This window comes from Triturus cristatus, chromosome 7, assembly GCF_964204655.1.
Source record: "Triturus cristatus chromosome 7, aTriCri1.1, whole genome shotgun sequence".
Classification (NCBI taxonomy): domain Eukaryota; kingdom Metazoa; phylum Chordata; class Amphibia; order Caudata; family Salamandridae; genus Triturus; species Triturus cristatus.
The window spans coordinates 1,062,604,561-1,062,628,720 of record NC_140590.1 but is presented as its reverse complement, the minus strand read 5'-3'; the positions used below and the strand labels follow the sequence as shown (position 1 = coordinate 1,062,628,720).

The following is a 24,160-nucleotide window of genomic DNA, read 5'->3' as shown; positions in this document are numbered from 1 at the left end:
AAGTTGCTATCCCAATGCGGCTACAGCTAGTTCAGCTCAAGATTTTGCATAGAACCTATCTAGCTGCACGCACACTTGTAAAAATGGGGCGTTGATCAGATCCGGGGTGCCTTAGGAAGTGCGCTGCGAAGGGTACATTTTTTCACACACTCTGGGACTGCCCGACTACTCAGCCATATTGGAGGGAGGATTATCTCCACACTTATGAGGGTAAGTGGGAAAACTGTTCCCCACTCCCCGCGACTTTGTTTATTAAATGCATGGGAGGCCACAGACCTGACTCAAACAGAGCTCACGTGGTATTACTGGGTTTCGCCCTAGCTAAACGGAACATTGCCCAGGTATGGGGGACCGGGGATCTGCTTACACATCAGAAATGGGCCAACAACATGGACAGTGCGATTATCGCAGAGAAAGATGTATTCAAACACAGGGGCTGTCCCAGGAAATGGGATCACAAATGGGCCAAATGGAATGTGGACAGTGGTGAAATATGTGTATCTCCTTCAGAAAAACTGCGTAGAGCTGATGTGGACATTGATCTCACTTCAATTTAGGGCTGTACAAAGCATATGTTTAATTTGTAAAGAATGGTCCTTCGTCTCTTTCACACTATATTGCATTAGGATGTGGCCTCATGGTCATCCACAATACTTTCACAACTGTTCAATAAAAAGAGAATAATAAAAAAATAAAAAAAATTCTTTACTGAAGAAGCAAGAGGTTGCAGGGTGAGAAGGTGGGGTAACGAAGGTTCTAGATAGACTATTTCCATGAGGAGCAGAATCAGTACTAATTTGCATTATGTGGCCTTTGGGGCTGATTTAGTTTGGAGGACAGGTACTCTGTTGCAATGCTGATGGAGTAACATGTCTGCCAAACTCAAGGTCTGCCTGTCCAATTATTGGTCAAGAGGGCTGGAAAGTTTACGCAGATGGAGTGTTATTTACTCTGCCGCTGTAAAACTTCTTCCATTGGCCCAATGCAGTGGATGCCATTGGAGATAAGCCATCCAACCGTCCACCCGATTCATAGTGGACGTTTGGATGGCTTTGTTTTTTACTGTCCATCATTACTGGGTATATGCTGGCGCTGAGGGACAGTAAAAAAGAAAAATGACCCCCACACCATGGAAAAAGACACCCATGGTTTGGGGTCATGGGTTATTTTATTTTTCAAAAACAAAGTCTTGGTTTGGAGTTTAAATAAATATATATATACATACTTTGGAAAAGTTTGACGGCCAGCCGTCATGTTTGACAGAGCCCTCCATCAAACATTTCCTCCATTGACAGGAACTGCAGGGCATCAGCTTGATCCGGGTCTGAGAGTGGTGGCAGAGCTCCTCAATGTGGCTAAGGTGTTCAATTCACTAGAATGCTCGTTTATGTTTGCGTCACTCACTAGAATGGGCCTGGGTAATGCGATGTGTGCTTAATTTCTCTTCTGTATACGTGGCCAACGGCACGTATATGGATTAATAGGCAAGTGTCCAGTGCAGCACACAGCAGGGATGTCTCTTGTCATCCCTGATTTTTGCATTGGCAATTGAACTGCTGGCATGTCTACTTTGCAAAGCACATGGCCATAGGGGTATACTGTTTGGCATGCAGCGCCTACTAATCTCCCTGTACACGGATAATCAAGGACCCGAAGGTCAATTTACAACCCATAATAGCAGATTTCCTGTGATTTTGGGACATGATCTGGTTTGATAATCAACTGGGCAAAATCTGCTATGATGCCGTTAACTAGCTACCACCACACAACCAATTTTAGGCCAGCTGTTACAATGGCAAAAAACGCCGATCAGTTATTTTGGGATCCACTTTCACAGGGACCTTGGGGTTGTGCGGTGAGAAAACTTTGGCACTACGATTGATCAAATTGTGACCAATGTTGAAACGTGGATAAAACTGCTGTTGTCCATGCCAGGTAGAACAGTAATGATGAAAATGGTGATATCACCACAACAATTATACCTGTTCCAGAACGTTCCTATATCTCTCAATAAGGCCTTTTTTTTAGCAGTCTAGGTCTCAGATGATAAAACTGGAATGGTGAGGACCACAGCCCCATTTAGGTAGGAATGTACTACTAAGGCCGTTTGGCCAAGGTGGGTTTGCGGCCCCAATTGCGAAGTATACTACTAAATTGCACAGGCCTAGTTTGCCTCTTATTGGTATCATGATTACCATAAAGTCCCACATAGAGGCTTGGAGAGAGCCCTTGTAAGCTATTATAACCACAGTTTGGTAAAATTGAAAGTCCCAATTCACACATTGAATTGTACAGTGAGGGCATGGCACAGACTGGCGACAATGTGTGCAATCGACAATATATATTACCCGCACAAGCCTTTGGTCCAAAACCCTCACTTTGAGATTATGTTTGAACCACTGTCCACTAAACGAATGGCGGCAAAGGGAATCCGGAAAATGGGAGGCTTTTATAAGATCAATACCGTCCTCGCACAGATAGACTACACTTGGGGGGGCCTCTCCCCAACATGTGTTTATATATCACCGTTTGAGAGAGAGTTAGACAACTATTCCAAGACTTCCCACAGGAGCTGCGAAGTTGGAGTCTGCTCTCCCTAGTGGTGGCAGGCCCTGCATCCAGGAAATTGATCACGCTAATGTACAATGCTGTAATGGGGGACCTGACGCACGTCTATATCAAGGCTAGGTCACACTGGGCCCGAGAATTAGAATCTGACATAACCAATGAGCAGTGGTGATTTTACTCCATGCACAACAAAGAAAGAAGTGAGAGGCACACTACAAGTTTTCACCCAGGCTATACTATACGCCTGTATCAGGGGCAAAATAAATGCTCAAGGGCTATGTCTAGAAGGTCCCCAAAATTATGTGAAAATTTGTGGGGTGGCGCTATTGATGAGCAAACGAAGAGTAGCCATGCACTGGGGTAGAGGTAGAGCACCCACAACAACAAACTGGATCACAGACATGGTCAGATATCTCTCACATGCGGAAACCTACAGAAGATTGCTTCCTACAACATCTCACCCGAAAATATATGAACCCCTGAGATCGCACTTGGCCGAAGCCATAGCTAGTCCGAATTGATGATACATCAAGCACTAATGACCTAGTGGTATAGTAACAATCACTACACAACGTGCAGGGCACAACATATACCTGGGATTCTAATACTGTGGCCGTGTGATGCCATGGTAAATTTTATATATATGTTTAAGTCTTTCTGATCCCGATATGATCATTATGTATCCTGTGTACTTCATATTGCTAAGTTCTGTACTGCTGATATTGTACAACAGCTATGTAATTAATAAACTTACAAAAAATGGTATTTAAATTGATTATAGGTTTGTGTTATGTACATAAAATGCATTCGGTCTGAATTCTCAGTCGAATGTCAGCATGATACCCTTCTGACTCCCTCATATTTATTTAGGATCTCCTTTTCTCCTTCTTTTCAGCCTTTCTTTCTTTCTTTCTTTCTTTACCCTTCTTTCTTTTTATACGTTCTTGCCTATTTGTTGTAATATATTACATGTTTCTTTTTCACAGTCATGCTTTCTGTCTGCTTTAGTAAAGTAAACTGTAACTCGTAATGTTTATCTTAATTTAACGTAGTGGAAAGAATTTCTCACATATGTTTGTATATTAGATTCAATGAACGTGTAATATTGTACAGGTGGCTTTTAGAACTATGTTTCTTTTGTTTATTTCAATACAGTTTGTTAACTTAAAAACAAATGTTCCTCCAGGTCTTAAGGAACACAAAAAACACGATTAACAGTTTTATAGAATAAACTAAACCTCCCAGGCATTGCAGCCTGATTTGCCAAATGTTGCCAACAATGCATAATTTGCAGTATTTTAGTGAAAGGCCCAAAATGTGCCTGTCACAAAAATAACGTAGCCCAGCCAAAAACCAGAACTGCACAGCAAATACAAGCAGTGGAATGAAATGTCTGATGCCAGAGAGAGTACAGTTGAAACTTTGTGCTCTCTCTGGGACCATTTGTTTCTTCCCAGTGTGACTACGGGCTGGACTTTTCTCCCATCTTAGTGCAAGTACGGTGTGAGGATGGTGGAGGGGGCTACTGTAACACTCCATGCAGCAGCATGTGTTTCACGGGGCCGACAAGGAAAGGAGAAAGACGGCTAAAGATGGCCGAGACGCTCACATACCTGCAGTGCACTGATCCAAGCAGTAACCAATTTTTAGGTCTTGCCTAGTGACGCAGCGCATGCGCTGCTCGCTTGCGAGATCTATTGTCGTCGGTTTCATCGTTTTTCTTTTGGAAGTGGGGTTGGTGACCGCTCTGTCTCCCTTAGGCCCCGCACACCTGGACCGGACTCATCGTCATCCACACTTGTTTGCTTTCCTGACCTGCGACTAACTCCCCACAGCAGATGCCGGTCATTAAACCTCTGCTCTGCCTGTAGACCAAACTTTGTGTTTTCTTTGGGAGCTTTTTTTCGTGCAGCGCCCCAGGCCTGGGCCTCCTACCGCTCGGGAGTGCTGCAGTTCCCTGTTCTGCACTCTGGAGGGTGGGTCCGTCGGACGGCAGGTTATTAGCATTCCAGGACGTGCACTGCCCGTCGAGGCTGTGAGAACAGGACTGGCCCCCAGTTGGAGGTCCCGGCTGCGAAGTTTCATTTTCCATGTTAAACTTTGGCAAAAGAAAACACAATGCAGAGAGAGACGGCGGACCCGAGCTTCCACTGTAGTCATTGGCTAGCATGTAAGAGGCCTTAGTGGCCCAAATCAAGTGACAGAAAGCAAGCAGCACAATAGAGGCACCCCATGGAGCCTGCAATACAAGACAATACGGGCAACAGAGAGCCGACGTCATGTCGCCAGTGCTGGCTCCTGCAATGTACTGAACCTCCAAGAATGCGGGTCACCTGGCCTACAGACGGAGTGGAATAGGCGTACCCACCACCATGCGGTGCAGAGGCCATATTCACTGAGAGGACGTCATCAGCCGGTGTCATCACCCTGTGTCTGAAAGGGCATAGCACTGAAACATAATACTGCTTAACAGTGGCCGAAGTTGGGGGAAACAAGCATTTGCAATGCAATAGGTCTCGCATTTGCGAGAGTTGGAGCTATTGGCATTGTAAACGACAATGCCTTTTATTCATTTGCTTTGAAAACCTGCAAGCGGTGCATAAACACGCACTTTGTACGTATAGTCCTTGCTTACAAGAAGCAAGGCTGGCAGTAAAAGAGACTGCCAGCCTTGCTTCTCATAAGCAAGGACTATAAGTACAAAGTGCTTGTTTACGCACAGCTTGCAGGTTTTCAAACGCATAAATAAAAGGCATTGTCATTTACAATGCCAATAGCTCAAACTCTCGCAAATGCGAGACCTATTGCATCGCAAATGCTTGTTCTTTCTCCTTTTGTGCTTTGAGAATCTTGGGGGGCATGCTCTTCCTCCATGAAGCCCATATTGGCATCCCAGATCAGGAGAGAGAGAAAGAAAGCACCTCTCGCCTGCCAACCCTCCTGTTATTAGCTACTAAATCTTTTTTTTAAGAGTTTGCGGGTGATTTTGTATAAATCATGGGATTTTTACAAAAGTCCTTATTTCGCGATTATTTTGAAAATCGTATAATCCTGGAGGGTCTGAATAAAAAAGGTATGCATATAGGGCAAAAAAAAGTATTGAAGCTGTGAATATGATTATAACATAAGGATGGGGCCTAGAACATCGACCTTGAAGCTGGGGAACCGGGTTCGAGTCTAAGCAGGGATGCTCAACATCCTGTGATTCTGAGCAAATCACTTAATTTGCTCGTGCCTAACAAAATGAATATGTCTGTCTGTACCGCAACTGGTGCTCATGTAAAGTGCTCTGATACCTTCGGGTCAAGTTCGCAGTACATATAACTGCAACAAAAACAAGAATTTTCAATTCAGTAGGTCTCACATTTGCGACATTTAAGCTATTGGCATTGAAAATAACGATGCCTTTTATTTATGTGTTTTTAAAAGGAACACATATATAAAACGCATTGTTTTTTTTAATGACGAGCTCAAACTCTCGCAAATCTGAGACCATTATAATGGGGGCCATGCCCCTTCTTCGTAGACGCTACTCACATATTCAAGTTACCATGAGCAGCGTCTAAACAAAGGGTCGTAGCCACCATTATAGTGAAAGCGCATACGGTGCTTTTACCCAAAGTTTTAAAAAACTTAAGTAATTGCAGACCACGCCGTATATTAAAAATGAAATAAGCACGGCCGCTATAAAGCTGACTGCGCTGTAATATGAATAAAAATATACCACTATTTAAAACAAAGTGGGCAGGTGCTCCGATGCCGTGGGTGGAATAGGGGAAGAGCATTAAAGAAAAAAGTGCTCACCAACTTATAAAGCAGACCTTGTAACCACTGAAGTAAAAGGGACAGTCCTTGTGGGAGGTTACAAGTGAAGACAAGGCAGTACTAAGGAGGGACTAACAAGCCTATGTACGAAAGAGAAGCCAACATTTACGAAGGGCAATGACATAAGCCAATGACAAATATGGGCGGAGAGTGGGCGGGGCTTGAAGAGCATGCTCCAATAGAGCATGCCTTACAGAGCGAGCAGCGCATGCTGCCCTTAGGATCGACCTAAAAAACCAAGTTGCTGAAATTGTAGAACTTAGCTGTCTTTTGTCCTTATCACTTTGACCACTTGGTTAAGGTGACTCAGAACTGCAATGTCAGAAGGCATTCATTTCAGCATTGATAACTATGGGACTCTAGGAAATGATAGGGGTCTGGATGCTATTTTCACATCACTCAGAGGTCTAAGTGGGTGGGATCTATGGTGAATCATGCACCCATGCTTTTATCAATTACAGTTCTCCTAATATGTGTTAAAAAAACACATCTGTTTCTCTGTGGTTACTACCTACACTTAAGGTTTCTTGACTGAAAGGGAAATAAGGGGGTTTTCAGTGCTGTGAGGGGGAGGGCAGACAGATAAAAAAGAAGCATAACTTCTTGCAGGGGTGCCTGCCTACACAAGGAAACATAAATGTGTGGAGTTGGCTAATCAGCTAATCTAAAGGATGTCTGGTAGCCAGTATAGATTTTAATTGATGAGTCTTGTGAAGTTTCCTGATAACACCGGTTTATTCTTCTTTTGAGGGATAATGTAAAAGTGTTACTAGTTGAGTTCTGGGGTGCATGTTAATAATAAAGACTTACAAAAAAAGCTTCCTGTTTGCTTGCGTATAACTAAAATTTATATTTTGATTCGTACTATCTTAAATCTAAAGCTTTTTTCTCATTTAGCGTCTATCTATGTCATACTGTGTGAAATGCAATTTTAAAATAATGACTTGCATATTCACTTTGCTTTCTGTCACAGTCCGGGACCTCGTGGCACTAAATATACACAAGTTACTATTCCCCACTGCACCAACCAGGATTCATTCATGTGGCTCTCTCATACATGTCAACAGTCCTGATTCAAGTGGGAGACTCACAGTTTCGAAGCCAAAAATAACTTTCTTTTATGAGGCTCACACATAAAACACAGGCATCTGCAATTATCACATTAACAAAAGGAGGTTTCATAACATAAATGATATAGTTCCCACAGACTCGTTTAACTTTCATATTTGTATTCATTTAATGTGTGTGGATTACTTTATATGTAGTTACCTGAAAGATGAGCAAAAAAGTTACACAATATTTTTGTTCTTGTCTTTTACCATGCCTCTACTCTCACTGACTTCACTAATATTTCACTGAAGGTTACAGTTATCATACTATTTTACTGCACTTCGACCGCCGGTGTTAGCAGAACATGATGTGTAACGTTTTGAATGCTTCAGAGTGCCAACAAGTGGCGTAGAGTACAGTGACAGAGTACAGTGGTACAGAGTGGAGTGGCATAGAGTGCAGTGGCATAAAGTGGTGCAGAGTAGAGTGGCGTAGAGTGTTGCAGAGTAGAGTAGCATAGAGTGGTGCAGAGTAGAGTATAGTGCAGAGTAGAGTGGCATATTGGGCAGTGGAATAAAGTGCTGTGGTTAAAAGTGATGCAGAGCAGAGTACAGTGGCATAGAGTGGGTTAAAGTGAGTGGTGTATGGTAGAGTAGAGTGGACTGATGCAGTGTGTATTGGCGTAGAGTGTTGCAGAGTATAGTGATGAAGAATTAGAAATGTACAATGTAGTGGCGTAGAGTGGTGCATAGTAGAGAGCAGTGGTATAGAGTACAGTGGCAGTGGTGCAGAGTGGAGTGGTGCAGAGTGGAGTGGCATAGAGTGCAGTGACGTACAATACAGTTGCGAAGAGTATAGTGGTGCAGAATAGAGTGGCATTGAGTGCAGTGGCCTAGAGTGGTGTAGAGTAGAGTGGTGTAGAGTGCAGTGTAATAGAGTGGTGAAGAGTAGAGTATAGTGGCACGAAGTGGAGTGGTGTAGAGCATAGTGGCGTAAAGTGGTGTAGGGTGCAGTGGCATAGAGTGGAGTGCTCTTGAGTGCAGAGGCATAGAGTGCAATAGTGCAGAGTAGAGTGGCGTAGAGTGCAGTGGAGTAAAGTAAAGTGGCATAGATTACAGTGGTGCAGAGAAGAGGGCAGTGACATAAAGTGCATTACAGTCGCGGCCGCTGCGGGTAAGAGCGGTGGGGCCGGCTGGGGGGGATTTTGAGAGACGACCACGAAGGAAAATTAATTAATTCTTTAATTTTCTCTTGTAGTCTCTCAAAATTCCCCCCGAGCCGGCCCCACCGCTCCACCGCTCTTACCTGCAGCGGCCGCGGCTGGTGCATTAGAGTGGAGTACAGTGGCATAGAGCGTAGTGGCGTATAGTGCAGTGGCATAAAGAAGAGTGCCGTGGAGTAGATTGTTTCAGAGTAGAGTGAAGTGGCGTAGAGTGGAGTGGTGCAGGATATAGTGAGGTGGTGTAGAGTGGAATGGTGCAGGATATAGTGAGGTGGCGTAGAGTGGAGTAATGCAGGGTAGAGTGCAGTGGCATTGAGCAGAGTAGCCTTGAGAAATGGCATAAAGTGGTGTGAAGTACAGTGGCGTAGAGTGCAGTGGCATACAGTAGAGTGCCGTAGAGTAGATTGTTTCAGAGTAGAGTGAAGTGGTGTGGAGTGGTGTAGGATATAGTGAGGTGGTATAGAGTGGAATAATGCTGGGTAGAGTGCAGTGGCATAGATTAGAGTAGCATTAAGAAGTGGTGTAAAGTGGTGTAGAATACAGTGGCATAGAGTGCAGTTGTGCTGAGTACAATAAAGTGGTGTGCAGTGGATTGGCATAGAGTGCAGGGGCATAGAATGGAGTGGTACAGAGTAGAGTGTATTGGGATAAGATGCAGTGGCGTAGAGTGAAGTGTTGCAGAGTGGCATAGGGTGGAGTGATGTTGAATGGAGTTGCTCAGAGTAGAGTGGAGTGGCCTAGCCAAGAGTGGTGTAGAGTACAGTGGTGAAGACTGCAGGGGTGTAGAGTAGCGGGCGTAGAGTGCATTGGCATAGAGTAGAGTGGTGCGGAGTAGAGAGGTATAGAGTGAAGTGGCATAGAATGGAGTGGCGTAGAATGGACTAGTGCAGATTGGAGTAGAGTGCAGTGGTGCAGAGTCCAGTGGCATGTTTTAAAGTGGAGTGGTGCAGAGTAGAATGCAGTGGTGCAGAAAAGAGCGGAATGATGTAGAGTGGAATATGCATGGAGTGGTAGCACACTTCCATTATAGACAACACATATTCAATTGAAATCACCATTACATTTGCACAGATATGCAGTTTCACTGGTAAAAGTATACAGCTCACAAATGATACTATGTGGAGATGTCATGCCCTAGTGCATTCATTTGTTTTGAATGTTTTAAAATATTTGTTTCCATCATACTTCAGAATTACAAAAAAAATGCTATATTTGGACTGTTCTAATTCTGAAATAACTGCACATTTGATTTAGAGACATTTCAATTTTATGTGCTACAAAAAATAACATTTTACAGGAGTACTTCCTCAAGTACTCCTGGGGCCAGCTTAATTGTCACATAAATCCTCTCACTTTGAAGTCAGAGAAAGAAGAGTAAACACCAAGCTCCCTATAAGAGAGAGACTGACATTTGACCTCTTTCTTTGAATGCACAGCACATGTGACAAGATAATAATGTTTAAAGGCCTGGTCACAGAAATCGCGCACTGGTGGACACATACAGTAAATAGTACTTTGAGAATGGGAAGGGAGGACTCGAGCTGACAGCCTAAAACAAATGGAGGCAGAAAATAGAAAAGAAGCAAACGTGAGTTTACAAACCACAAAGCCAATGGTAAACAAGGAGTGGAATGCATTCTCAGTGAAGCTTTCAGAATACCCCCAAGATGTCGTTAGCAAACCATTCGATATAAAAATATAAGGATTAAAGAGATTCGAAACGGCATTGTTCCTTTAAAGTTAGGACGCGTTTCGCCCCACCCAAGTGCCGATATTTGACACAGTGTGCCCCGCCTACGCCTAACCACGCCCTCCACCTGCACCGATTGGCTGGGAAAGCTAGGCTGCCTGAAGGTAAAAACAAAACTGCTGACCAATTGGAGAACGGAAAGTGCCGGCTCCCGGATGCCAGCACGGTCATATGGGTTGACGTCATTGGGCAGTGTATGCTTCAGCTGTGAGGAGAAGTTCAATCTGGCCCGGCGGCCAATCAGAATTCCAGCAGGGAACACTTCTGCGCGCCTCTGTAGGACAGCCGGCAAGGGTGCAGTGCGCGCGTTACGGAAGGCTCAAGGCTGCAGGAGGTGCCAGAGAACGCCTCGAGAAACGCCAACAGCGCGTGGCCATGGGGCTCAGTCGGAACGCGTGCACGCCTTCCAGCTTGACTAGCAGACCCGGGCTGTGACTTTCTTTCGCCCGTGTCCGGCAACGCTCGCCCCTATCGGCAGTTTCCTGCTGCTGCGTGTCTCCTTCCCTGCCTACAGCGGCCGTGCAGTGCTTCTGAATTGATGTTGCCCGGCTGTGTGTGCAGTTCCTCAAAAGTGAAAGCAACTACTCTGCAATGCCGCGGGAGTTGTAGTTGCCTTGCCTCTTACACCTTGCAGTGCGTCGAGTCGGCGGAACTGGATCCGCGCGTGGTGCACACCAGCGGTGTTGTGTTTGGTGCTCCGCAGCTGCCCCCGATTGGTATCTTGCGGCATGAGTGCCCTGAAGGCAGACTCTTAAGTGGTTCCGTCCTGCTTTAGGGGACTAAAATGTACTCGACAGGCTTTGAAAAGTACAGTGGCTGTGTCCAGTAGCGGACCCGTTGCTCATTGGTACCTTTCAGCGGGGAATTGAAAATACCCAACCTACAGTTCACCTGCCTCGCTTCCCAGTAGCGTATCCCTCCAGCCCTGCACAGGGGACTGGTTCATCGCAGGCACATTGATGTGGATTTGCCAGGGTATTGGATCAGCCTACAGTGGATGGAGTGGTTTTGTTTAACACTGTTTTGTGGCTGTAGTGTTATCCGCCACGGATAGTGTGCAGTGGAATAGTCCATCATCGATAGCTCTGTTCTGGTGCTTTGCTGTGGAGACGTTGACTAGTTCATCTCCCCGGTGGTGTTGTGAAGCAGACCAGACATTCGCAGCTGTGCAGTGGAGGTACTGGCAGTGGCCTGGAGTGTTGCACCATGGGGTTGCCGGCGCTGGAGTTCAGTGACTGCTGCTTGGACAGCCCGCAGTTCAGGGAGCGCCTTAAATCCCATGAAACGGAACTGGACAAGACTAACAAGTTCATCAAGGAGCTGATCAAGGATGGCAAGTCGCTGGTAGCAGCCTTGAAAAGTGAGTGCTGTGGTTGGGTTGTGGGATGCTATGGTGTATTTAGGGTAATTGAAAGATCAGTTGAATTAGGTATGCTCATCGTCAGGCCAATCTTACACCTTGACAGAATGCACAATCCAACCTGTACAAGTCTTAAGAGTGGAGCTTAAATGTTGATGCTGGGCAGTTTCCAGTATACCGCCAGCCGTTGTCCTTGTTAGCACCACACAATTCATTGACACTTCTGTGAACTCTTGATTACACGCTTTTATTTATTTAGTAGTTTTGTAAGTCTGTCTATGTGCTACTATACAGTCAAAGCAAAGAGGCGTTTGGAGTGAATGAGAGCTATAGTCCAGCGAGGTGCATAGGGCCAATTTAGATCTAGCATTCTATGATTTATCACTGAAGGGTCTTGTATTAGTTAAAATCTTGGCTGAGCAGTTCAGTTTTCAGATGTTTTCTCAACCAGAGTTAATCAACTTTCTTCGAAGAGGTGTAGTGGCTTAGTCTGCCCCATATTTTTTGTCCCTGGACTCACTAAAATTGTCAGTCATTTTTTTAAGTCACTTGATCGTGTGTTACTTGATCATATGTGCTGATGAAGAATGCAGGCTTCTAAACAAAATGTAGCGACATGCTAGAATTTGAACATAACCAAGGTTTTTGTCTCGGGATGCTTTGTGCGCAATGCAAAGGGTCTCTTCCGTTTGACACTGAATCCTACCGGTAGCATATGAAGAGCTTGATGAGTTGACTTAATATGGTCTTTTTCTCTTGGGTACATGTACAGCCCGCATACCTGATTTGGAATATTTACATAAACTGTAGCTGTTAGTGACTATTTATCTGTAGGGACTATTTATCAAGTGTGCCTCTAAATCCAAGATTCTACAAGTTGAATCTTGATTGAGACCAAAACTTTTCTCTGTGTTGGTGAAACCTCACCCTTAAATTTAAAATAAAAAATGATTAGCTCCTCAGTTCAGAGGTCTTCATGTAACCCTATTGTTGAATCATATGTTTCAACCTCACACTTAAGTCCTTGATGCTATTTTTTTAATATTCATATCCATACCTAGACCCTTAACACAATGGGTCAACTCTTAGCAAGTACATTTAGTCTAACTGGCCATGTCTTCAGCGCGTGCTTAACCTCGTAAGTGTACTGGCCCTGTATATAATACACACACATCCCCTTGATGCTAGGCAATAATTGTATAATGCATATCTAGACCAAGAATGTTGTTAGTAAACTATGAGAATTTCTAAAATCTGGATGTAACCTCCAATATGTCTCGTGTGCACCTACTCCTTTTGATATTCTAACACTACTGGGCATTTACAACTAAACTCGCAATGCTGTTGTCAAAGTGTTGGGGGCACCACTAAACAATTGATGCCATTGGGCAAATGCCCAATGCAAAGATAAATTTGATTTTGTTCAATTTTTTTTTTTTTGCAGGAAAAAGAACATTCAATAATATCATAACATTTCCCATTGACAAACCTGGACTTTGTTACAGTGGTACAAAACGGATTAAATTGACTGGTTCTGTTATGCTCTGGACAGAAATATTCCCAACCATCTAGGTTTTAAGATAGTCCCAAGGTTCTTCATGTCCTGCTTCTGCCTTTTTTTTTTTTTTTTTTTTTTTTTTTTTTTTTTTTACATCTCACATGTTGCCTTGTGCGTTTATGTTGGCGCATACCTTAGCGTTCTTTACATTAAGGCAGTTCCGGTTCCCTAGGCACTGACGGTAATGCACATATCTCCCCCCCCCCCCCCCCATTTAAGTGTGCCATCCTCCCCACTGCTGCTGTCCATTTTTAAGTATTTTTGAAAACCTCAGCACTAGGATTAAATGTAGCATGTAAATCGTAATAATGAAGACCAGAAGAGCAACACCCAGTTTACATAATACTCTCGGCTTGGTGTTCTGGGTGTACCTGTTTCCATCCACGGCTATAGAAAATGGATCTAGAGCTCGCAAGGATGCATTGTCCAATATACTGGCTGGTCAGAAAATACCCTCCACTCCACCCCCCGCAACTATATGAACTTATCATACTGGTCATTGAGCGTGTAGATAATCTGCTCGTATGGTGTCATTGAGTATGATTGTAGGGCGGTTATCCAACTTGCATAGTCTTCGATGCAGATTTTAGCAGTTGCAAGCGCCAACGCAAACCACTTGATTCCTCAGTCCAAAATTTCCGGATACCCTGATGCATCCTGCAAGAGTGCACCCCTTATGTTTAATAGAGCGGTTGCCGCTAACAATTTGAGGAGGGGCAGCACAAACATTTGTATTATTAGTGAGGCCCATTATGCCCAGTTTTTGCAGGGATCCGTGCCATCTATGGAGAATATTTTAGTACAGATAATCTATTGATGTCCCTAGTACTCCCTTCGGTCTGGGTCAGCAATGTCTAAGGTAAATTACTTCTCTAATGATACAAAAACGCAAATCAAAAATGAAAGTCTCTGGAAACTATTTTTTACGAAGGTATATCAAGGGGCCAGGGCTAATTAAAGAATTGGTAAATGGTCATCAGCTTGCCCCATTATACAGGGATTGATTGGGTGCATAGCTTTCCCCAACTCAACAGGTCCGTGTTGGTCATCAAGCACCTGGACACTGGATTTTTCTAGATGCATATGCCAAAGCTATGACAGAGATTGCGGCTGCCCATTGAGATTACAATTCTATATTTTTATTAATGTTGATGGTGTTTTATAGATGGATATGAGGGTCCTTCATCTTATGATCATAACATAGATTTAACATGTTCTGTGTGATGTGGCCTCAAATATATGCTATAAATGTGGCAAAAGGTTTTACGTCTGGCTCTGTGACGTACATTGTAATTGAAGATTTAGAATTTGGTGCCGTATAGAGAAGTTGAGTCCTACATTTTTTCTCATATATCGAACAGGTGTCTTTACATACCACATGGTGTTCTGCAGTGCAGAGTGGGCTGTAACCTATTCCTTACTATGTTCCTTTGTGCAGTAGGATGCCTCTTGTACTGTTTGCAATGCAATTGCGATAGAAGTTGACATCCATTCCATGATATGTGCGGGATGGTTAACTTTGCACTTAGGAGGGGCGGCCAGTATTGTATAGTGTGCATGCTGCCTTGACTGGTTCTCTGTCTCCTGCAGCCCAGAAGTGGGTTTCATTTGCACATATGCTTATAGTTTTCAGGCAGAGAAGTTTTAAGGCATGGACAAAGTGGTCTCGGGTCAATTTCCACTCTCCCTTAAAAAGACCACCTCGTTAACCTTTCAGGACAGCCCCAGTCTGCTTAAAGTTAAATAGCCATTTTTTTGTGGGCCAGGCTGTTCAGCCAGTCAAGCTGAGCGATGGTGTTAAAGAAATACCTGTTCTTTTCTTGTTTGATTCAGCAAGTAGTCTCTCTTTTCAAAGTGCCCAGACTCAGCCTTGCTGCATTGGCCTTTGCCCTTAGTCCGCATGTGACACTTATGTGCAGTAAAAGTTGGCATGGTGTGGTCTCTCCGTGAGTGAATAGTCATTTTGGACCTACTGCCAGGTAGTGTGTTCAGCTTGCTACTTCCTGACTCTGAATATGCGTAGCTTATAGCACACAGCACAGGCAGTGCAGTGAACAAAAGCTCCCATCAGCACATGCCCAAATGGCTCTGACAGACTAGCTGCAGAGTTACAACCTAGATTGTGGGTAGAATGCTACGTCCGACCACTAGTTTTCTGATTTTCTGACATGTAGGCCATGTGTCAATGTGCAGTGCAGCATTCTATGCTCTCTCTTTGATTGCACCATCCTCGTTGGGGCACTGCTTGGTCGGTGCCATCACAGCCTAACACCACCTGGCACAGAGTCCCTGTTCCTCATGGAGCAGGGACCGGAGTGCAATAAACATAACAAAAAAACACTTTCCTTATGGACAGGCCCAAAATGTGAGACGCCAGTCCACAGAACCACATGCGGCGGGCTTGTTCAGACTGATCCTCTTTCTGGTGCTTGCTAGCCAGAGATAAACTGTTTGCTCCAGGGTTGGGCCCAGGTATAAGCTGACCAAAGAAGACTGTTGTCAAGGAGCCCATTAAAGTGAATGGGGAGAAAGTGGTTAAAAAAATTCAGAGTTCTACTGAGCAGAGGGGTCCAAGTTATGTTTGGCCTGGGCCCACAAAAAAAACCTTCAAGATCCCATTGTTCGCAGGGAGGTTTGGCGTGCATGCTGAGCATTAGAGAGGAGTTTAGTAGTAGTTTAGGGTGTACAATTCACAGGTGGCGTTGAATTGTGTCTTGTGGTGTGCAGCTCAAGGGATTAGCACTCCATCTTTAGCAGCGCGTTTGGGGGGGGGGGGGGGATTGGCTTTTGCTTTATGTTGAACGCTCTTTAGGTGGGATTGACATAAAACCTAAACTGTAAAATGCACAGGATGACTTAATTTGCTGTGCGTTTGACTATGGGATTTCCTTTGTCCTTATGCTGTATAGTTCGCAGGCAGGTTTGACTTGGACTCTGCCCAGGTTGGCAAACAACCATTACATTGCGGTCATACATCACATGCCATTGCAACGTGGTTATTACAATGCATAAGCCATTATAGCACCACATATTACCATGCATATGCCTTTACAACGCATGCCTTTATAACGAATTTCGTTGGACAGGCATGAATGGTGAAGGCATATGCATTTTAATTGGAAGTGTTTTGTATAGATGGGTGTGTATGGGTTTTTGGGTGGCAAGGGCATGTTTAGAGTGGGTATGGGTTTTATGGGTGGCAAGATTAATTTTAGGGTGGGAATGGGTGGAGGGGTTGTTATTTAATGGAATTTTGTCTGTGTATATGTGTGTGTGTATGTATGTATAATATATACAGCGTGTCTAAAATATATAATTATTTACCTGTAAATTCTAAACCAAACCTATGCCGTTACCATGCATGCCTTAACCACGAATATGTAATAATTTTGCAGGTAAATATAAACCTAATAAAATATATTAGTGTTTATACTCGCCTGTAAAATACTTACATTTACAAACGCAACCGTGATCACACATATGCCTTTACTAAAACGAAAATTGTTGTAAAGGCATATGTGTGGTAAAAGTTTGCGTTGTACTGGCATATATGTATTTCTGCAAATAACGGATAGACAGCATATCATTATGTAAATTACATTTTCCTTCTTGCTTTTCTACTGTTTTAAAATGCCAAGTAACTGATTTTGGAGGTGATTAGACCAGCTGTTGTTTTCATTTAGGCTTCTTCCCCTGGGAGATGTTTTCCACGTTCAGTTTACCAAATATTGAAAAGCATACGCTTTTAATTCTGTCCTTTCTTGTTTTTGTAATTTGCAATGGGTGCAAAATTGCCAACTCATTGAAAACCCCAGAGTAAGATCTGCAATATTTAATCATTAATAATAATGCCCCTGTTTTGTTTTCAGGTGAACTCCTAAATATTATTACGTTATTTAGCAAAAATACATAATCTCAAACGAGTCTAAGTTGGAAACGTTTGCAGCGTTCTCATTAAAGAACATAAGTTGCTTGCAACAAGGGAAGTATTTTATAAAATGGCTACACACTTTCCCTGATCCATTGCTCAGAATTGCAAGTCCAAATTTTTGGAGTGGTCACTTTAACCAATTTTACCAGTTCCACACCACCTTCCTTGCATGCATTGTAATGCGCAGTTGAGATTTGTTCTTCCCATTTTACATTACACAAAGCACATTATGAAATGGTGAATGGGGTGAACTTTCTCGCTTCAGGTTCGAGACTGAAAACAGCTATGATATTCCTACTTCTAGAGAATACTTTGTTGTATCAGATGTGAGGTTTCTTGTAATGTTATGTTGTATTTAACGGAGCGAATATGGATGGTTCCGATAAATTATATTACATTGCGAGTAGCGTTACCTTGTACCCCGTGACTGGCTACTTGTAGTCATTTGTACATCATATGATTCCTCATGTGCTGGTGTGCCACTGGCTCCCTGTGTACACTACATTTCACGTGAGGCCCCATGTTTAATAGCACCCTGGATTTAATCTGTGGCTCCCTCACAGTTGCATAGCATTATATGAAGCTGCATGACACCACATTGTGTTTGGGTTTCCTTGTAGGCTGTCGTTATTTTGTATGTAATTTAAGGTTCTTTGTGGAGTTGGAACTCCATTTTACCTAATCTGTCACTTCATATGGAATTGCTAATTCAATCAAGTTTTCGGCTTTAAGTGGTGTTGCATAAGATTCGGTCTAGTCGGTCTCTTGGGAAGCCACTGTCCGTGCTTTAGACCAGGTTTCTCCAAAGTCTGTCCTAGAGGGACGGATCCATGCCAGATTTTTATGGTAACTACATTTATTTAAATGTGATCACGCTAAAAACCAGGCATGGATCCAGCCCTTCGGGACCTGCTTTGGACTGTGGCTACTATCCCAGTGAATGTGTCTGTTATTAACAGTGGTGCAAATAATTTTCGTCTAGGGAGCAGCTTTCGATTATTGTTTATTAGCAGACCCTTACTACCAGCCCATCTTAGTGTGCAGCTTCGATTTACAAATGCGCATTTCTCTGAAAAAAAAGTCTAACCTGGGCATGGATCAACTTTTGGTTCTACTATTTCAGAAGTCACTTTTTAGAAGCTGGCACTTGAAGGTGCCTGAATTTATTCCCGGTTAACTTAAGGAAAAAATGACAAGGTGGGTTGACAGGTTATCCCACTTAATCGGCAATCACACTGATTTCCTAGGACACATTCCTCCAGATTTCACTTGGAAGATGTGTCCCCAGAACCCAATGTGGAATGCTACATGTGTGAGTACTCTGGGTCTTGCTATACCGATTTGGATATAAACTCCTTTTTACAGTCCAACGGGTATCAATAGGTCCTTCATGATGAGGCTCATAACGAAGGGCAGTGTCTCTTATTACTGCAGCAGACAGTACGGCTTGATCAATTTGTTTGCTTTGTAATCCTATTGAATATTGGTTTCTTTAAAATGCTCCATATCATCTTGTATTGCTGAAATCTCAAAAAGAAAATGGAAAAATGTGCTTTGTTTGACTGTAAATTATCTTGTACAGTCGCCAAACCAAGATGGGTATTTTATGCAGCAGTAGTACCCAGCATAATAGAATCAAAACCTCTACTAAGTGCTGAGAATATTTTAAAACAGACCATTTATTTGTAGGCAAATATAAAGCAAAAGAATTGGATGTCCGGCAGAGCTTTGCTTGGTTGTCGTCCTAGTACCTGGGTGAGTTATTTCCTTGGTTTCAATTCTTCTGCCTGTGCACATGGTCAGGAAAACGTGCAGAGCAATTGATCAGTAAAGTTTTTTTGTTGTGATGGATGGATACAGTGCCAGGAGCAGGCGTAGAGCGTGCCCGGGTGGCCTGGGTACACTCAGACCTGGGTGACAAGCATGCTCTGCCATAGGAACTCAAGCGGCTCCCCAACAATGAGGCCCAGCGATGCCCAAGATGAGCTGCTTGAGTAGAGATGAGCCAGTGCTTGTCATAGGGCAAGAGTGGCCTGAGGGATAACTTCATTATCGGATGCCCTGCCTGGAACCAGTTAACAACCAAGTTCTTAGTAGGTTCACTGCAGTTGCCTGTAAACGATAGCATTGTTTGGTATCCGTTATTAATATTTGCTTTACAATTCTAGATAGACAGTTTTAGCCTTGGGGACACTTTTATGTAAAATGCACTTAGAAGTTTGAGGGAAAGAAACTTCGGGATAATGTGCTGCATGGCTAAATACTTATAAGCTCCCAAAGGTGAGACCTATTGGCTATGCCAATGCTTGCTTTTATAATGTCTCTGCAGAAGAGCCTTCCTGAACTAACCTAGAAAAGGTGTAGCTTGCTCTGTTCAGCCACTCATTGACTACAGTTGCATGCTCCACCACTTCCATAGATCACCTGCTGCCACTGCAGTGCTGTGTGACAATGCTGTTAATTTGGCTGTGCTTTGCCAACTGTATGTTTTTGGTGCCATAATGTGTGCTAATGAAGAGGATGTGTTTTGAAGGTGATGTTGAAATGATCGTTGTAAGAAACTGGATTCTTATTGGGGTGGGTGACCTTAAAGTCACTAAATTAAACTGAACTCAGCCCGCTGGTAACCATGGAACAGAGCATGCAGGCTTAAGTATTTATGCAGTACCAAAACAGTAATAAAGTCAATGCAAAACTATAAAAATCCCAAACTGAAGTAGAAAATATAATAACATTTAATAAACAAAATGACAAAAACCTAAAAAGGGGAACCGGAGAGATGATTTTATTAAAGTACAAATAGCACAAAGCTCCAATGATAGTCAGTGGTCACAGTAGACTGGGATGGAGTGTGGGTGAGAAACACCAACCAGGTTCGCCCTGGTCAAATATTTTACCTTCTAATGTAGTCCTTTAAATCTCAGTCCACCACAACACTACACTTCTAAAGCGCCCCCACCAAGGGCCTTGGGGGAGGCACTTAAAGACTCCCAGGGTGTCGCAATATTCGCACTGCTTTTTAACGGTGAGCAGCCAAAATATCGAAACTAAAATATCTACCTACACTAATATCGAGTTTTAAATATCGAAGGGACAGAATATCGATGTCAATAATATCTATGGACAGAATATCGATCCTAAGGTAAGTATTTTAATATCGATGTTAGTAATATCGAAGTTAGTAATATCGACATCAAATATATCGATTTTACTAATATTGATGTTACTAATATCGATATTTATATTATTATGTATTTTATTATGTATTTAATATGTATGTGTTATATGTTTTTAGTTGAGTGTTCTACTGGTTTTAACATATATGTATACAATTTTTATATGTTAACAATGGTTTTTTAAGTCAACTTTGTGTTTTAGTACCGTAGCGGGTTGTGGGTTTATAGGGGAATAGGGTGGGAAGTAATTTAATTGTAATTAATAATTTATTTTCATTTATTGGTATTGATAATTATATTAAGTATTAATTGGTAATTTTTATTAATTGGCAATTAGTTGATTAATTGATAATTATGTTAAGTGTATTTTATTAGTGGAGTGTGTCGTGCGTTTATAGGGGAATAGTGTTGGAAGTAATTGAAATCTAATTAAGTAAATATTAAATTAGTTGTTGGGTATTGATAATTAATTGGGCAATAATTATTAATTGGTAAATATTTTAAATTATAATATTTTGGTTATGAAAAATAATTGTTTAATCATTAATTGTGAATTAAATATTATGCATTGATATTTCTAATTAATATATTAATAAGTAATTATTAATGTGTAATAATTATTATTTTGGCGTATGAAAAATATTTAATAGTTAAATATTTTTTAATTGGTAATGTTTCATAATTATTATTTTGCGGTATATATTTTTTAAAATTGTTAAATATATTTTAATTGGTATTTACTTTTTAATAATTCATGTTTTTGGTTATGAAATATTTTATTGTTTAATATGTATTTGGTAATTAATATTATTAATGTATTGTTAATTAATTATTCTTTGGTAGTTATGTTTGTAATAATTATTTATTGGTATTTGTAAATTTTTGAGTTATTTAATAATTAAATCACTAATTAGTTTGAATAATTATTTTATTTAAAAACTATGTTATTTTTAACTTCTACGCTATCCAACACTTTCCCTACTGTTGCGCACTCTGGAGTGGGAATAGTAATTTTTGCCCCTACGCTATCCAACACTTTCCCTACTGTTGCACTCTGTGGAGTTGGAATAGTAATTTTTACCTCTACGCTATCCAACACTTTCCCCACTGTTGTACTCTCTGGAGTGGGAATAGTAATTTTTACCCCTACGCTATCCAACACTTTCCCTACTGTTGCACTCTCTGGAGTGGGAGTAGTAATTTTTACCCCTACGCTATCCAACACTTTCCCTACTGTTGCACTCTGTGGAGTTGGAATAGTAATTTATACCTGTACGTTATCCAACACTTTCCCTATTGTTACACTCCCTGGAGTGGAAATAGTAATTTTTAGCTCTACGCTATCCAACATTTTCTTTACTGGTTTTTTTTGGAGCTGGAGTAGTAGTTTTATTGTCGGTGCTATTTAATATTTTTTGTACTATTTTAGCTAATGTAATATATAATTAATTTTAACAATATTCAAAGTAAATGTAATTTTTTAAATGTGTTGTATATAATTATTTAATTTTTATTCATGTTTTGTGTATGATGTATTTGTAATTTATAATAATTTTTAACAAGTTATTAAAACAATTATTAAAATGTATTTTTAATGTTTTATTACATTATATATATTAATTTTAAACATTATAAAATATATTTAATTATGTTTATTTTATTTATAAGTATTATTTGCTTTATTTTACATATTTTATTTTAACTAAAAAATACTTTATATTTTTAATAACGATATTTTTGACTTTCTATATTTTATTTTCGATATTTTTGTACTTACCATGTTGTAGATAGGATCTCGATATTCTTGTCATCGATATTTTTGTAGGTCGATTTTCTGTCCGTCGATATTCTGTCAGACATTCCTATTTAACATGACTAAAAAAAAATTGACAAAGCTAATACCTTGTCTTTGCCAATGCATTTTATAATTGTCATCCTACTTAATTGCTGACGTGTGGTTGTCTTAAAATAATGAACTGTAGTTTGGAAATGTTGTTAAGGAAGGAGGATTAAGGGGGGGGTTCCTTCAGTTTCTCTGCCTAGATTACTCCTTATTGTCCCACTGCAGGAGTCTACAAGTGTTCAATTTACCATCAGCAGTTACTTTAGTTGCTCTTGGGTTCACATTGCTGCCTTCAATTAGCGGTATGGAACAACCATAGCACAATGAAGAGAGGTTGAATAGGACTGACCTAGGCAAATAATGCCTGGTCTAGCTAGGCGGCGTTTGGGGGTGGCTGAATTCCTCCATATGTATGTTCCAGCTACGCCTGCCTTACTATGGATTTGGAGAATAGCTAGCGTTGGCCCGCTGCCCATTTCTCTTGGTCCAGAAATAACTATTTTCAAAGGTACCTTGATGGAATCTTCTTTCGCAGCCTTGAGGGAATACCTGCGACCCCACCACCCTTCTTCACTGTGACTCGTGTGAGGCCCTGGAGACCCATCTCACGCTGCTGTGTTGGGACGGTCGTGGGATGAGAGTGATGCAGGTAGCGCATAACCTTCAATCTCGCACGGTACTCCTGAGCTGTCTTCGCTGATGGTCGTCCTTGGCCTGGTGACCGGGATGAATTCACGCCTGTAGTTTAGCTGGAGACGGAAATATATTTAAAGTATGCGGTTGTGGTTTTTTCTCCTACTGCGGGATCTCCACGTCCTCTGCTGCCTGGCAGCGTGTCGCTGTCGGTGGGGTTGGAAGCTTCGGAGAGGCGAGGAGGCTTACTCAGGCTTGGCCTGAAGTCAAAGTCTGGTAAACGTTTACAGAGAGCATCACTTTAATCTATTTTTACAGCCAGAAAATGAACAGTTCAACATGGGCTCATTTGTTTTGGCTCTCTTACACTGCTGCCTTAATCGTTTGCTGAAATGTAAATGCTGAGTAAGGCTGACTTCATGGATTTAAGTCATCGTGGCTGGCAAAGGCGAGGGGAAAGGGAATCCCTGTCGTTTGCGGGTCTCCCTCCCCATCGTTGTCGTTTTACTCCATTTGCTGCTGCGCTTGGCCTGTTGAAGGCTAGAATGGTCCAAAGTTGGCCCAGGAGGGCCTGATCCATATCACTGTTGAAGGACTGTGGAAACTACTTCCATTTAAGATCGTTGCATGCACGTTTATAGAGTAGGCATTTGCACCTTTTAGTCATGTTCCGTGTAAAAGAGAAATTTGAGGCACTGTTGGCACACTGACAGCTGAAACAATAGATGAATTGGTGAAATGGAGACGATTGTAGCAAGCTGGAGGGCGCCCTTTTCTGCTTGTTAGCGCGAGCATTGATTCTCTTCTGTACTGTCAAAGTACAGTAGTACTTCAACATGCATGCAAACTTTCACTGTTAAAGAAATTAAGATTCTGCCCTGGGCAAAGGGGATTTATATGGATGTTTTTCTTGCAAAGTAATCCCCCCCCCCCCCCCCCCCCCCCGCACCCTCCCTGCCTCCCCCGCCGTCCCAAAAGTGAAAAAAATCCTCTATAGAAAGCTGTCATTGGCATCCAGAAATTACTTAAATTACACCGCTTCCAGCGCGAAGCACCCGCTCCTCAAGCGAGCATTGACAAAACTAATGGATTTGTACTTGTATCTTGAAAAGTCGCTTCAAAACCATCACCAATCACGCAGAACAGGTACAAGAAAGAAGCGTAGGCTTCCATGTGGACACAGAACAAGTTATCAAGAGTGCAGAGTTATTTTCTCGCACTGGGCCTCCACTTTCAGCCTGGCA

The 24,160-nt window shown here is 42.1% G+C and overlaps 1 protein-coding gene across 3 annotated transcripts in view; it reads left to right on the top strand.

Annotated features, from left to right (window-relative positions):
* Positions 1-10,596: 10,596 nt before the first annotated feature.
* Positions 10,597-24,160, top strand: part of ARHGAP26 (Rho GTPase activating protein 26) — a 1,692,117-nt gene continuing 1,678,553 nt past the window's right edge. For all 3 annotated transcript variants that reach the window (XM_085618129.1, XM_085618128.1, XM_085618130.1), the window contains exon 1: positions 10,597-11,775. In XM_085618129.1, coding sequence (XP_085474255.1) covers positions 11,622-11,775 — 154 coding nt within the window. In that variant the 5' untranslated portion in view covers positions 10,597-11,621. The remainder of the gene's footprint in view (positions 11,776-24,160) is intronic.